The 16,851-nt window shown below is 40.9% G+C and overlaps 1 protein-coding gene across 8 annotated transcripts in view; it reads left to right on the forward strand.

The window, feature by feature from the left end:
- The window catches only part of LOC144611834 (uncharacterized), a 72,614-nt gene that overhangs the window by 12,593 nt on the left and 43,170 nt on the right, over positions 1-16,851 (forward strand). For 7 of the 8 annotated variants that reach the window (XM_078431122.1, XM_078431125.1, XM_078431123.1 and 4 more), the window contains 7 exons: positions 1,089-1,244; positions 3,473-3,601; positions 6,606-7,060; positions 9,190-9,304; positions 10,459-10,841; positions 12,240-12,387; positions 14,943-15,227. In XM_078431122.1, the coding sequence (XP_078287248.1) occupies positions 1,089-1,244; positions 3,473-3,601; positions 6,606-7,060; positions 9,190-9,304; positions 10,459-10,841; positions 12,240-12,387; positions 14,943-15,227 (1,671 nt within the window). The remainder of the gene's footprint in view (positions 1-1,088; positions 1,245-3,472; positions 3,602-6,605; positions 7,061-9,189; positions 9,305-10,458; positions 10,842-12,239; positions 12,388-14,942; positions 15,228-16,851) is intronic. The other variant, XM_078431126.1, reaches the window with a different exon arrangement.

Below are 16,851 nucleotides of genomic sequence, written 5' to 3' on the forward strand. Positions count from 1 at the left end.
GGGCCGAGCATGGGTTTCCTGTGACCGCATGGGTTTTCTCCAGGTGCTCCAGTTTCGTCCCACACTCCAAAGACGCACAGATTTGTCGGCTAATTGGCTTCGGTAAAAATTGTAAATTGTCCCTGGTGTGGAGGATAGCGCTCGAGTATGGGGATCGTTGGTCTGTGACGACCTGTGGGCTGAAGGGCCCATTTCTGCTCTGTATCTCTCAACTAAACAAAGCTAATTTTGCGCAAGTGAAATGGGAAGGGCTTTTTCTGAAGTTGGAGCCGGGTAGAAGGCACTTCACTTGGAGTGTGTCTGCCCTACAGCTGAAATGCTCATGCTTGATGCCAGAAACTGACAATCGGGAAAAGAGTACAGATGATGGAAATCTGGAATAAAACTCAGTGTTGGAAACATCTGCGGAAAGAGAAACAGTTAACTTTTCAGGTCCAAAATCGTTTATCAGAAATACATGACGAATAACAGTGATCCCAATATCAACCTCTGGGACATTTGGTGATTAATTTCTTTCCAGTCCATAAAAAGCCCTTCAATCTGTCTCCTTTTACTAAGCTGCTGAAAACCCTTTTATAACATGGTGTAAAATCTTGATGAAAAGCCTGATATGTGCAATTAGCAATCGTTGACAATTGCATGTCATTAAAAGAATGATATACACTTAAAAAATCTGAGTTTAAAGGCCATATACTGTAAGGTAACAGAAAATAGGAGACTTGGAGAATTTTGTTGTTCTTACAATACTGACACAGTGTCTTTCTTTGCCTGACCTGACTTCCATGTTTCCTGAGACTATTTATACTCTCTGGCAACGAGTCCAGGGTTAGCCCTCAAAAATGTGCAGGTATTTACTTCCTTGTGCCTCTCTGAGTGGCATGACTGAAGTCAGGAGGTCAAAGTATATTGATTGCTGGTGAGAAATGCTGTTGTACCATACTGTTGTACCATACATGTTGTATAATACCTTCCATTGATGCTCAAGTTACTAGGCCTAACCCATGGTCTTTTAAAATGTGAACTGATCCTAATTACTTAATCGATCTCGGAAGTTATTGTACTTATGCTCGCGCTCTCATTTTCTCTAGCTGGCATAAAACTAAGTGGCCTTCAGATCACCGAATGGCTAAACTTGAAACATTTAGGACTTGCTTTGTATCATGGACACTCTGTTCCCAGTTCCGAGCAGACTGCTGAATTGAATGATTCCTCTTTTTCTGGAGCTGAGTCACATGGAATGCGTGGTAAGTAAAGCATTCAGTCTGAGTTTTAATACAAAGTGTTCTCTTGGATAATGTAGTTTGTGCAGTCAAGATTTTGGTGCTGTTAAAGGAAGGATTACTGACGGATAATGACCTCATTCTTGCATTGCCCATCTGAATTGAACAGATTGGCTGCATTAATAATACTTCAGGCAATATCTGTGGAGTGAATAATCTGACCATGTAGGATTCTAGACATGAAAAATTAACCTCGGGTGCATTTTGTGGACATAATTTGTTAATATTCTCATGTTTTTCTATTTAGCACTGGCAGCTGATACCCAGTCCATATTTTGATCCACCAGTGAGACAACATAACCACAAAGCCTATTAATGCTGCACTGAATTATTTATTTACATTTAAGATACTAAAATGCACACCTATGTACAAAATGTCAAAGAAAATCATTAATCCTACCATAAATAAATAATATCAAAATTACTTCTGGAAAAGCTGATTTATCTCAATCAGTTGAAGGGAGATTACCATACATATACCTGGTTTAACTGGACACATGTTCAAGGATAGATTTCCTATTATCCTATAGATTCCTATAGATTGGCACATGTTCAAGGATAGAATCCCGGGATGGCGGGTCTGACATATGATGAAAGACTGGGCTTGTATTCGCTGGAATTTAAAAGGATGAGAGGGGATCTTTTAGAAACATATAAAATTCTTAGAGGATTGGACAGGGTAGATGCAGGAAAAATGTTCCCTATGTTCGGGGAGTTCAGAACCAGGGGTCACAGCTTAAGAATGAGGGGTAGGCCATTTAGGACTGAGATGAGGAAAAACGTTTTCACCCAGAGAGTTGTGAATCTGTGAAATTCTCTGCCACAGAAGGCAGTGGAGGCTAATTCACTGGATGTTTTCAACAGAGAGTTAGATTTAGCTCTTAGGGTTAAGTGAATCAAGGGATATGGGCAAAAAGCCGGAAAGGGGTACTGATTTTGGATGATCAGCCATGATCATATTGAATGGCAGTGCTGGGTCGAAGGGCTGAATAGCCTACTCCTGCACCTATTTTCTGTTTCTATCTGAGCTCAGACATCTGTGGAAGGTTAGACTGTTAAATGATTAGATTAGACTGTTAAATGATTAGAATCCATTGGAGTAGCACATGGGAAGGTGGCAGGATGGTTGATTTAGACTTCCAGCACTACACGCCAGGACTTCTGCAGGGATACATTGGTTCAACCTGACACCAGGGTAAATAATAGAGATACCAGGAACTACTGATGCTGGTCTGCTCTAAAGTAGAAATAAAATACCAGAAAAACTCAGCAGATTGGGCAGCAACTATGGAAGGAGAAACAGAAGTAATGTGTCAGTTTAAAGACCCTTTGTCTGAATAAACCCAATATTCTCCAGTCAGCTGAATCCATTGGCGCTAGCTGTAGATATTTTGAGGAAGGGAGATGAAAAGCGGGAAATCAACTTTGATGATAAAGGTCTTTATGCCACTTGTGACTGGGCCTCAATTTAAATCGTGTTTCCCTTGACTCAGCCTTCCTTAATCTTTAACCCTTTGAGGATTTCTGTAAACAAATGGTATGCAAATATATCTGAGAATCTTTTGTGTAATGGTCCTCAAAATCACAAACTTCCCATCACTTGAAATCTTGTGTAGGAAAGAACTGCAAATGCGGGTTTAAATCGAAGGTAGACACAAAATGCTGGAGTAACTCAGCATCTCTGGGTGACGTTTCGGGTCGAGAACCTTTTTCAGTCTGAAGAAGGGTCTCAACTTGAAAACTTGTGCAAATTTTAACAATAGCTCATAGTCAGCCCTGCTTTAGTAAATGATATTGATATTTCACTATAAGTGAAAATATCCACACATAGTGACATCAGTAAAGAGCACACATTGCAGCGCCGGAGACTCGGGTTCGATCCTGACTACGGGTGCTGCACTGTAAGGAGTTTGTACGTTCTCCCCGTGACCTGCGTGGGTTTTCTCCGAGATCTTCGGTTTCCTCCCACACTCCAAAGACGTACAGGTATGTAGGTTAATTGGCTGGGTAAATGTAAATGTAAAAATTGTCCCTAGTGGGTGTAGGATAGTGTTAATGTACGGGGATCACTGGGCGGCACGGACTTGGAGGGCCGAAAAGGCCTGTTTCCGGCTGTATATATATGATATGATATGATATGCCAGGTTTGTGACTTTCTATTATATTTACATATCTTGTGAATTTATTTCTAGCAGAAACCGGAATACCATTTATCTCCCGGACAGGAAAAACCAATGATCTCACCAAGATTAAGGGTTGGAAGAACAAATTTAATCTGCAGCCAGGGTCACCTGATGACAAACCAAACCCATTACCTTCAAGTAAGCAAGTTTTTTAAAATTATTTTGTAATTCTTTTGTTAAAAAGTCCTGACAGAAGGGAAATCAATACATAAGGCATTAAAATGTCATGGATGGATGTAAAAATACAATAGATATTTGGAACTCATGTGTTCTTCTTTCGTGTCCATCCATGTTTCAAATGTTGCATCACTGTCATCGTCCGTCCTGAAAAGGGCACAAACCTCTGGTTGACAATCAGTGGGAGCCATCACTTGTAATGATGGTGGTAGCAGAATTAGCTCAGGACACTTCCAGTGTCCAGCCCCGCGACATGGACACTTCTGCTATGGGGCCAATTCATGTGTTAATGTAGTGGAATGGAGTATGTGGGCAATAAGGTTGTGGTACACCTATATGTAGCTTTGTTTAGACATCACCAGGAATATGGTATGGCATTTTATTTGTCACATGTACCGAGGTACAATGAAATTCATTTTTGTATACAGTTCAGTACAAGTATTGTGAGCAGTTCTACGCATGCCACATTTAGCAGCAAGCATTTTCGATTTGTTGAGTGCACAAGGTAGATTTACAAGTTTGATGGAGACACAAGCTCCTGCAGATGATAGTTTATATAAAAACATGAATTGCTGGAGTAACTCGGCGGGTCAGGCAGCATCTGTGGAGGATATGGGCAGGCCCTGTCAATGTTTTCCGCAGATGCTGCCTGACACTGAGTTACTTCAGCACTTTGTGTTTTTCTTTACATTTGATATCAATCTCAAAGGATAAATAAAGGCAGAAGCTATTCTTTGCAATTTGGAAGATCAAGGGGTGATTTGTTGTTATTTTCAAGGTGTTAAAGATGAATATAAACAATTGTTTCAGATTGGGGAGTCTTAAGTTTAGAAGATGTATTCTAAATATTCTGAATTAAAATTAAGAGACGGTTTCTCAAGTAGTGAATGATGCTAGATCATTAATTTTAAATCTGATTTAATATTTGATAAATGAATGATGAGGGAAAGAAGGGTCGCGTCATCTTATTGAATGGAGGAATAGCTGAGGGACTAAATAGCTTGCGATCCCATTATTTTGAAATAAATCAATGAGGAGGAGGTGCTAGGGCAGACTCCTGGGAAACAAATTAGTTTTAAAGGAAGAAAACCTGGTTAAAGTTATTCCAGCATTTGAGTTCTTGGCCAGAGAAGACAAGTCAAGATGGAGTATTTAAAATCGATTGATCAAAAGGTTTGAATTGGAGTAGTGGAAATACTTCAAAAAGTTCTAGTACTGGCAGCAGTTATGATAGGAAGGCACAAAATGACAGAAACAAATATTACTTCATGGATAGATATATAGACGTGATCCTTGTCCAAGGCCAAGAATGAATGAAAGCTGGCAGTAGTTGCGACCTGAACAGTTTTTTTGTTGACCTGGTTTAAAGTTAAAAGAATGAGAGCTGCCAGGAGTTCATTGTCAATGCAACAGGTGTGGTTGACACTTTCAACAAAAAATGTATTGAGACCGGGACAGAGTCAAGCTAAATGTTATTTATTAGAACATAGAGCATAGAACAGTGCAGTACCAGAACAGGGCCTTGAGCCAGCGATATCTGTGCCAAGCATGATGCCCAGACCAACTCTATCAGCCTGCTCATAATCCAATCTGATCTGAAAGATTAGATCGCATGGGATCCAAGGAGAGATAGCCGACTGGATAAAAAATCTGCTTCATGACAGGAAGCCGAAGATAATGGTGGAAGGTTACTTTTCGGTCTGGAGGCCCGTGCCTATTGGTGTGTCTCGGGGTTCGGTGCGAGACTCATTGTCACCTGTATCAATGATTTGGATGAGAACGTACAAGGCACGATTAGTAAGTTTACAGATGACACTAAAGTGAAGGCTGAAGGGCCTGTTTCCATGCTGGATGACTCTGAGTCTATCCCTACATCCCCCCATTCCCTGCATATCCATATGCCTCCCTAAAACTTTCTTAATGATCATATTTGCCTCAACTGCCATCCTGGCAAGGTCTGTGCTCCAAAGCTCATTTTTGAATCAAAGATGATACCAACTTTGCGGACAGTCTAGATCTGTTGTGGACTGCGGGAAGAGATTGCAGTTAGTGGTCATGTGGTGGAGCCCAAAGGCAGTCGTCCAGCATTCCCCAATGTATGATTCCTGCTCATTAGGCTGTCTATGGTTGGTTAAATGGAGCCACAAAAGTGCAGTTGACTTCACCCCAGCTCAATGACTGTGAGATACATAGAGGAGGATGGGGTTTTTTCTCTTTAAAATCGTGTAAAAGACTTGAGGGTCATGAAGGCTCAGAAAGACAGTCCCTATGCTTGCTATTGAGGGCGTGCAGGGTAGGTTTACTAGGTTAATTCCCGGAATGGCGGGACTGTCATATGTTGAAAGACTGGAGCGACTAGGCTTGTATACACTGGAATTTAGAAGGATGAGAGGGTATCTTATCGAAACATGTAAGATTATTAAGGGGTTGGACACGTTAGAGGCAGGAAACATGTTCCCAATGTTGGGGGAGTCCAGAACCAGGGGCCACACAGTTTAAGAATAAGGGGTAGGCCATTTAGAACGGAGATGAGGAAAAACTTTTTCAGTCAGAGAGTTGTGAATCTGTGGAATTCTCTGCCTCAGAAGGCAGTGGAGGCAAATTCTGTGAATGCTTTCAAGATAGAGCTCTTAATGATAGCGGAGTCAGGGGGTATGGGGAGAAGGCAGGAACGGGGTACTGATTGAGAATGATCAGCCATGATCACATTGCATGACGGTGCTGGCTCGAAGGACCGAATGGCCTACTCCTGCACCTATTGTCTATTGTTGAGATAACTTGGACAGAAACTTAGAGCATGAATCTACTCATTCCTTTCCTTAAACTAAGCTTGAATAGAATTTGTAAAAATTGTCTTGTCTCTCAAATTGATACTTTCAGTTTCAGTTCAGTTTATTGTCACGTGTACCGAGGTACGGTGAAAAGCTTTTGTTATTTATGCTTCCTTTATGCTTCCTTTTAATAGGTGCCACCACTACAGTTATTAAAAATAGGTCAGCATTTGTTAGTGATCTGCTGGATGAATACCTGGAAAAAGAAGGGAAGATAATTGAGCAGCAATCTCTGCTGTATGACTACGAGATGCCTGAGATTGGTTGTCGTACTCCGAATCTGTTTGATTCACCATGTAATATTCCACAAAACCCTACTGCCCATTCAGCTGATTTGGATCTGCTACCAAAAAACAAATCTGCACATTTGGAAATACCACCTGTGCTGGAGAAACACTTCAGTGTTACAAACAAAGGGATCTTCATCAGAGATGTACAAAGCAACAGTGTGGGCGGGAAAAGGAGGCGTAGAAAGCAGAACAGTGGTTCTGTGGCTAAAAGGTCAAAAATACCCAGTCGATATAAAAATGCTTCAAGACGATCGATTACCAATGACCAGACTCGATTTCCTGTTCCACCCGCACAAAAGGTGAGCAATTTAGTATCGACCTTTTTTTCTAGTTTTTTATTAATTTTGTCCACCACCTAAGGGGACATGAGAAATCGAATGTTTTTGGATTTAACCATAAATACATTTCTTTGGTGCTCTCCAACAGTATTAGATGGATCATCTTATGCACCAGTACCAAAAGGATAACATTTATCTTGGCAATATAAGCTATCGTGCTACCATTTTTATCATTGGCGAGACCAAGCGCAGGCTTGATCATTTCACTGAACACCTCCGCTCAGTCCGCCTTAACCTACCTGATCTCCTGGTTGCTCAGCACTTTAACTCCCCTCCCATTCCCACTCTGACCTTTCTGTCCTGGGCCTCCTCCATTGTCAGAGTGAGGCCCAGCACAAATTGGAGGAACAGCACCTCATATTTCGCTTGGGTAGCTTACATTATCTTATTGGGTTAGGTCATTGTATTTTGTTAATTACCTGAAACAACTTTTAATGAGGAAGAGAAAAATAATTTCATAGGATTTCACTTCCCCTCAATGGTGGCTATATTTGTACACACCCTCTAATCCAGGCAGCAGCCTGCTGAGCCTCATTTTCACATTCTCCAAAGTCACCACAGCTTCCTTGTAATGATGTAACCAAAACTGCACAAAATACTCAAATTCTCTTAACCAAAGGAAACTGGAACACCCGGAGAAAGCCAACAAGGTCACGGGGAGAACATACAAACTCTTTGCAGACCGCATCCGTAATCAGGATCAGACCCTGGTCTCTAACGCTGTAAGGCAGCAACTCCAGCGCTGTGCCACTGTGCCGCCTAACCCGTCTCATAGTTGTTGACATCAAGGCAACGTTTAAAAGTTTGGCATTTAGGAGTTTTGGTAAAAGCGTGGGAATTTGGGTTAGGGGATTTCTGCACTGGGTAGAGTCAAACTTAGTATGATAGACAATAGGTGCAGGAGTAGGCCATTCAGCCCTTCGAGCCAGCACCGCCATTCAATGCGATCATGGCTGATCACTCTCAATCAGTACCCCGTTCCTGCCTTCTCCCCATACCCCCTCACTCCGCTATCCTTAAGAGCTCTATCCAGCTCTCTCTTGAAAGCATCCAACGAACTGGCCCTGCCTTCTGAGGCAGAGAATTCCACACCTTCACCACTCTTGATGAAGGTCAGTATCTCCGAATAGAGTCTGAGAACAACTTCCAACTGCTCCATCAATGAATTTCTTTCGATCAATAGAGTGGAAATGGAGATGTTTACTAATTGAGTAAAGTTGATTTCTGTTTGCCTATCATCTGCCAAGGAAGCAATAATTGATCATATGGCAATGAATTTGGACAACATTCAAGTTTAAGCTTATAATCTTCAATTAATATGAGGTGCCAGCCAATGACAATCTGATTCAAGTGAGTGAGCCCACAAAGGTATGACTATTGCCAGATTCTCATTACCAACACCCTAGAGAATCCTAAGATGGACACAAAATGCTGGAGCAACTCAGCACGACAGGCAGAATATCCGGAGAGAAGGAAAGGGTGAAGTTTTGGGTCGAGACCCTTCAGACTGGGAGTCAGGGGAAAGGTAAACAAGTAATGTAGACGGTGATGTAGAGAGATAGAAGAAATGAATGAAAGATAAGCAAAAAAGTAACAATGATATAGAAAACAGGCCATTGTTACTGTTTGCTCGGTGAGAACAAGAAGCTGGTGTGACTTGCATGGCGGAGGGATGGAATGCAGGAATTACTTGAAGTTAGAGAAATCAATATTCAATATCAATGGAGAATCCTACTGCACCACCAGCAACGCACCATGGGTAGATTCAAACTTGTACATTCTCCAGTGATTTTATTTCCCCCCCCCCGCTCTGTATTTTCACCCTTGGCATGGCGTAAGGCAGGAGCGGGATGAAATGCTGCTCGCTTGCCTATGTGAAGGCCACGTTGACAACACCCAAGCTCAGTAGCTTCCATGACAAGGCAGCCATCTGACTGGTAACCCACACATTAAGCATTCATTCGCTTCACTACTCATTGTGGCTGCCGTCTGTATGGTCTAGAAAATGTTCTAAAGCAATTTGCCTGGGAGTCTTTCCAGAACTATGATTCTTGGAACTTCTCTTACTGTTTTATTGTTTTTTTTTAAAGAAACAACAGAAACCAAGTCCAGAAAACCATAAGATCGTGCATGTGACATCAAGAACCAAAGGTGGAAAGAAATCTAGTATTTCAGGAAGTCAAAATGAAGCAATATACATTTCAGGTGAGGATATTGAAAGAAATATCCCGAGATGTGTGGAATCGTAGAGACAATAATAATAATAATAATTATTATTATTATTATTATATAATGCATTATTAATGTCTCTTAAATCAGAAATATTTTTAAATGCATGTTTAAGTGAAAATCTGACATAATCATGAAATATGTAAAATAATTCTTGTTTATTGAATTCTAAAACCTGGGCTACCAAATCTAACTCTATGTCAATTTGCTTCTTGTAGGAAGATCTCGAACTGTGCATAATAGTTCTGTTCAATTCTGTCTTCTCTTCAGTGATAACTTTTGTTAGCAAATTTAATCGCTAATTTTGCTAAATAAATCTGCGCACTTGATTAAATTATATATATATATTTATAATATATATGTGAACTATTTCCTTCAAGTTTAGATTTAAACCTGACACAATCACTAACGTTTTACCAAAGAGGACTGAAGCTGGTAAAACTCTGTTCTGGTTGCTGCTTTGCAGTAAATGCTCTTGTATCTTTGACAGGAGGCAGTTATATGTTATGTAAGAAAATAACTGCAGATGCTGGTACAAATCGATTTATTCACAAAATGCTGGAGTAACACAGCAGGTCAGGCAGCATCTCGGGAGAGAAGGAATGGGTGACGTTTCGGGTAGAGACCCTTCTTCAGTCTGAAGAAGGGTCTCGACCCGAAACGTCACCCATTCCTTCTCTCCCGAGATGCTGCCTGACCTGCTGAGTTACTCCAGCATTTTGTGAATAAATCCAGTTATATGTTATTCTGTTTAATTGTTCATTCAAAGTCCTTGACCCCTTGTATACAATTTTCACCAATTCTGGAAACAAATGCTTTGTGATCTTAATAGTCATTGCTTCCGTCTATATTAAGCCATCAATATGCTTTTGCTTGTGGATCAAGAATCAGTAGCGCTATTCCATACCGTAAGACTACTGCATGAAGGCCGCAGTCCATGCAGATAGTTATCATGTTTGTATCATTTGTTTTTGCATTGTGAATGAAATATTTTGTAATAGATAGGGCTAAGATAACATGTTAATCCATTTAATATTTTTATTGCTCTATTACCGTTTCTTCTCCTTTACCTGCTCACAAAAAAAACCCACTCTTGCATTGTTTTATAAACAACTTTCTTCCTCTTTCAGATGATAAAAATGAAGAGCAAGAAGAAAGGTGTAAACAACCGCCATTGATGCCAAACAGACCATCTGACTCTAAAACAGTTGAGATAATATCCTACTGTGCATGGAATGAAAGTCGTGTTAAGATAATTAAGCTGATCGCAGAATGTGCGATGGCTAAAAAACTTCCCTGGACACAGCGGTTGGACAAATATGAAATTCATGTGGAAAAAAGAGAAGGGACTTTGTTGTTTCCCCCTAAGAAGCAGGTTGATTTAAGAGCAACCATCCAGAATTTCTCTGACTCTGAATGTGCGTATGTCAAGCCAATGGTACAAACTATGATGATTGAAGCTGTGGTTGGCAAGTCTGCTTTTAAAACAAAACTGAATCATTTAATATCCCAGGTGAGAGCTTCACTTTTTATACGTTCCTTCCTGCAGCAATCGGTGGGATCTCTGATTGCCATGCCACCTAACAATGTGCAATGTTCAATTCAGTGACCTGGGTCAAAATTTGTTAAAACTGTCCTAACTATAGGCCTTTTGAGTAAGGCCTTTCTTGAGCGTTGGTGTTCTCTGGGGTTCATCATGCATTTGATTAACAAGTTTTTAATTACTATATCCTCTAGTTAGCAAGTTGTGTGTCTTTCATCAATGGATTTAGCTTAGTTCATAGATACAGTGCAAACAGGCCCTTCAGCCCACTGAGGCCATGCCGACCAATGATCCCCACACATTAACACTATCCCACACACTTGAGGGACAATTTACACTTATACCAAGCCAATTGGCCTACAAACCTGTACGTCTTTGGAGTGTGGGAGGAAACCGAAGATCTTGGAGAAAACCCACGTGTTCACGGGGAGAACGTACAAACTCCGTACAGACAGCACCCATAGTCGGGATCAAACCCGGGTCCCCAGCGCTGCAAGCGATGTAAGGCAGCAACTCTACCGTTGCGCCACCGTGTCACCGGTCCAATTTAGTTAGTGCAAATTACAAACTATAGCATTTTGTTCAGATGTCCCTCCATTATTAGGCTTCTGAACAGTCCTTCCATAAGCTACAGTTTGATTCACCTCTACCCCATTGCGGACATTGGATTTTATCTTTGGAACTGATGCGCGACACTGCTGAGAACTATATTCGGCACTCTGTATCCTCTCCTTTGCTCCATCTATTGTACTTGAGTTTGAATTGATTGAATCTATGTTTGGTATATCTGATCTGGATAAAGTGCAAAACAAAGCTCTTCACTTTACGTCGGTACATGTGACAATAACAAGTCTGAACCTCATTGGAGATGCAAATATATTGCAATACCACAGTAGAGCAGATAGGTGTTCCTTCATTTAGTGAATGTGACAAGGTTCTGATTAGATGCAAAATAATACAATGCAGATTTTGGAGAGGAAATTTGACACCATAGTTGTATACTGTTTAATTATGAAGATCCTGACTTGAGCATTGAACTGTGTGCATTGCAATAGGAAAGCAGAGACGGGAGAGGAGGTGTGTGGGCAGGCTGTGAAATGTTTTAGTAATGGAGGGGAAGAGAGGACGCCTCTAAAATCATCCCTTCACTGATGGCATAATTCAGATGATTAGATATTTATGCTTGTATCCAACAGTTCACCCATAACATGCTTAACCTGTTCCATAGCTGTGGAGAAATTTTTGTTTTTATGCTCCCAATATCTTCATTGTGGAATAAAATCAGTGTCTTTACAGGAAATTTATCTCAATGCTTTTGTAGTTTACTAGATGTTGTAATTTTCATGTGATTTGTATTTTATGTTTTAGGCTTCCAAGAATAATTCCAGCCAACCTCCCGTCCAACAGATTAGTTCGCCAGTTCATGTTGTAATGGATGTAGGAAAAAATGCATCGTCACCCGAAAAATCCCCTGGTGCAACTAGTTGCACTACCTCCCTACCCAATAGCGTGACTAGTAAGTAAATACTCTTGGTTCACCTGTATTTGAGTGCCTTTCATCCTATCTTTTCAGAAAACTGTCATTTCAATTTAGGTGGTAGCTTTTTAAAACAGAATGACATCCCCAAAACGTCTTTGAATATATTTTATTAAACTGAATAATACCATGAACATTCTTCAAAGTCTTCCTTCTACATTTGTGTAGTACTGGAGACGTCTCGTTAATGAAGTGTAACTTTGAGAGTTATCACTTTGACCTGACCAGACAGCTTAGTTCAATGTGTCAATCCATGGTGCATTTGGATGAGAGTTTAGGGTTTCCTTCCTGATTTATCTGACAACCAACTCCATTAAACACAACATTTTAAAACTTATTTACTCAACACGTGACCACAAGGGTATTTCAAAAGCAATCCATTGACTTTAAGATGTTTTGAGTGCCTTTAATGTGATGTTTATTTCATAGGTACAGCGCGGAAATGGGCCCTTCAGCCCACCGAGTCCTTGCCGATCATCGATCACGTGTTCACACTAGTTCTATGTTATCCCACTTTCTCAACCATTCCCTACACTCTAGGGGCAATTTACTGAGGCCAATTAACCTACAAACCCGACAAGCACTTCTTTGGGATGTGGGAGGGAACCGGAGCGCATCGCAGTCACAGGAAGAACGTGTAAATTGCACACAGACAGCACCTGTAGTCAGGATTTAGCCCGGGTCTCTGGTACTGTGAGACAGCGGGTCTACCGATGTGCAGAAGTGTAATGGATTATTTTACCAAGTTACTGGCATTTAATAAAGGAGGGCACATCTAAGGTTATTGTGAAAAATAAAAGCCTACAGTTTAAGAGGCAAGGATAGAAGATTGACTAAAAAGATAATTGGGCAGCACAGCGGCACAGCTGCTTCCACAGTGCCAGAGACCCGGGCACGATCCTGACTATGGATTCCGTCTGTACGGAGTTTGTACATTCCAGTTCCCCCCCCTTCCCCCAGATTCCAAATATGTGCAGGTTTGCAGGTTAATTGGCTTCTGTTAATTGACCTTAGCGTGTAGAATGCGAATGTGGGATATCATAAAACTAGTGTGTGGGTGATTGATGGTCGGCATGGACTCGGGGCCTATTTCCATGCTATATCTCTAAACTAAATTAAATATACAAAAAGTGGGCATGAATTGGTCTTTTCATATTGGCACGGTTTACAAACCGAATTGTAAACGGTTTACAATTCCCCCCTAAGCTATGGGAATTGGTGCTAGGGCCTCAACATTTAGATGAAGATATTGAAGGTATGGTTACTGAATTTGTTGATAAGACAAAGATAGACATGTTATGAAAAGGGTTCTTGGTTGCAAGGGGATAAAGTTGAGTGGGCAGAAATCTGCCACATGGACTGTTCTATATGAAAATGTCTATTTTGACAATAACTTTTTATTTTAAAAAAACAATCTAAATGGTGAGACTCTGCATCTCAGAGCTCTGCAGAGGGATTTGCGTGTCGCGGTTCACGATTCACAAAAAGCAATCTCCCACTGCAGCAAGTAATTGGCAAAGGTAACAGACGTGTTTTTTGCCCAGTTTTATGTAATGGAGAGTGGGCCCTCAGCCACGTCTCCTTTTTACTCAATGAAGTATTCTGGCACGCTCGATGGCGGGCTGGGAGATAAAAGGCAATGCAAGATGTTCTCTGGTCCTTGAACAAGCATGATTGACAGATCATGGCCTTCATAACAAGAGGAGTTGAGTACAGGAGCAAAAAGGTCCTTCTGCAGTTTTACAGGGTCCTAGTGAGACCGCACCTGGAGTATTGTGTGCAGTTTTGGTCTCCAAATTTGAGGAAGGATATTCTTGCTATTGATGGCGTGCAGCGTAGGTTCACTAGGTTAATTCCCGGAATGGCGGGACTGTCATATGTTGAAACACTGGAGCAACTAGGCTTGTATACACTGGAATTTAGAAGGATGAGAGGGGATCTTATCGAAACGTGTAAGATTATTAAGGGGTTGGACACGTTAGAGGCAGGAAACATGTTCCCAATGATGGGGGAGTCCAGAACAAGGGGCCTCAGTTTAAGAATAAGGGGTAGGCCATTTAGAACAGAAATGAGGAAAAACTTTTTCAGTCAGAGAGTTGTGAATCTGTGGAATTCTCTGCCTCAGAAGACAGTGGAGGCCAATTCTCTGAATGCATTCAAGAGAGAGCTAGATAGAGCTCTTAAGGATAGCGGAGTCAGGGGGTATGGGGAGAAGGCAGGAACGGGGTACTGATTGAGAATGATCAGCCATGATCACATTGAATGGCGGTGCTGGCTCGAAGGGCCGAATGGCCTCCTCCTGCACCTATTGTCTATTCTTGTCTCCTCCAGCATATTTGCTATCTCATTTGAGCATTTTCCTCTTTAATCAATCACATCATGCTGCTAACATCTGAATATCAGTAGTGAATCAGTTACACAATACATGAAACAAGCCCATAACATGTAATATCATCTTTAGTACCAGCAAATTAATGTAAATGTTCGTATACAGTAATTAGATACTTCACCTTCATATTTCATCTTTTCTGCAGCAGAAGATAAAGCTCAATCACTTCCCGTGTCGATCGACCAGCAAAAGGAAGATGCAACTGCTGACACTGCGGTGAAAAATGTTCCCAAAGCCCCCTCTTGTATTAGATCTGCTGTCACTACATTCCAGAAAATTGGGGCTTTGGGTAAAATGATAACCGGAACAACTCTAACACCTACTTCAAGCTGCCTTGTGAATCCTGTTGCATCTCAAAATAAAACTGAAACCTCGTCTACTCCAATCCGTTACCTTTTGTGTAAGACCAATTCTTCTGGATTGTCTTTAGGTAGGCTTGATATTCATGATTTCTAATCGTATTTGCAATCATGTGATCTATTAATGTGATGTTTGTTTTATATGCTAACTTTAAAGTCCGACTCGTGCAGAACTAAGAGATGTGGCATGTAGAGGAATAAGAGGCTTTCAGATAGACACATGGAAGTGCAAGGAATAGAGGAATAAAGATCATGTGCAGGCAGATGAGATCTGTTTAACGTGGCATCATGTTTGGCCCAAACATTGTGGGCTGAAGACCCATTGCTGTGCTGTACTGTTCTTTGGCCTATAGGTGTTTGGGTATTTCTAATTCTCAATCAAAAACACCATGAAACCTATCAGAAAAATCTTGAGTTCAAATAAACATGCTAATTTGGCCACAACATGGTGTAATACTTGCATTAAAATTGGAGATCGAGACTTTAGGGGGAATGACGACTAACCTTCTGATAGCATGGTAGCTCAGCGGTAGAGTTGCTGCTTTACAGCGAATGCAGCGCCGGAGACTCAGGTTCGATCCTGACTACGGGTGCTGCACTGTAAGAAGTTTGTACGTTCTCCCCGTGACCTGCGTGGGTTTACTCCGAGATCTTCGGTTTCCTCCCACACTCCAAAGACATACAGGTATGTAGGTTAATTGGCTGAGTAAATGTAAAAATTGTCCCTAGTGGGTGCAGGATAGTGTTAATGTGCGGGGATCACTGGGCGGCACGGACTTGGAGGGCCGAAAAGGCCTGTTTCCGGCTGTATGTATATGATGATATGATGATATGAGTTGCCATCACTTACCACATGAAATGGCAACGTTTGGGATTTTATGTGTATCTAAATTTAAAACTATTTTTCAAAAGTTTCTGACGGTTATATTGCTATATGCAGCCTATTCCTATTAAACAAGAACAATTAGTTCAATCAACATGAATTTCATTCTTTAGAAAGCAACCCTGCTATTACATATACCGACAACTTTGATGCATGATGTTCGCTTTTAATAGCTTGTAATTGCTGTGTAGAAGATGTAGCAACAGAATACTTTTTCATGTCTTGTGTTCTCAAGTTCATAAGTGATAGAATTAGGCCGTTTGGCCCATCAATGGCCCTCTGCCATTCCATCGTGACTGATCGATCTATCTCTCCCTCCTGACTCCATTCTCCTGCCTTCTCCCCATACTCCTGACACCTGTACGAATCTATCTAAATGAGTAATTTGAATAGTAGTGACTTTTTTAATAAACATTTGTAATATTGCATGTGACTTTATTTTTATGCAATTTACTTTAGTACATTGAGTACTATTTCTTGTTTTCTGGCTCTGAGAATTTTAAAATATAATTGGCAGGTCATCCATTTGACCAACTTTTGGCCGTACTGATCCATTAGAACACAATATACGCATTTCCCAATGCAAAATAGTGCAGTGTTGGAACTCAAATAAAAATACACACTGCTGGAAATATACTACGGATTAGGGAACATCCGGGGCAAAATAAATAATGAACATTTCAGATTGATAATTGCCAGTGTCAAGCTCACAGTGTGCATCTTTCACTGTTGTATTGAATTTGAATGATAAATAACTTTTTCTGAGTCTTGAATTAAAAGGAACTAAAATGCTCTGACATTGATTTCACTAT

This window comes from Rhinoraja longicauda, chromosome 41, assembly GCF_053455715.1.
Source record: "Rhinoraja longicauda isolate Sanriku21f chromosome 41, sRhiLon1.1, whole genome shotgun sequence".
NCBI classification, from domain to species: domain Eukaryota; kingdom Metazoa; phylum Chordata; class Chondrichthyes; order Rajiformes; family Arhynchobatidae; genus Rhinoraja; species Rhinoraja longicauda.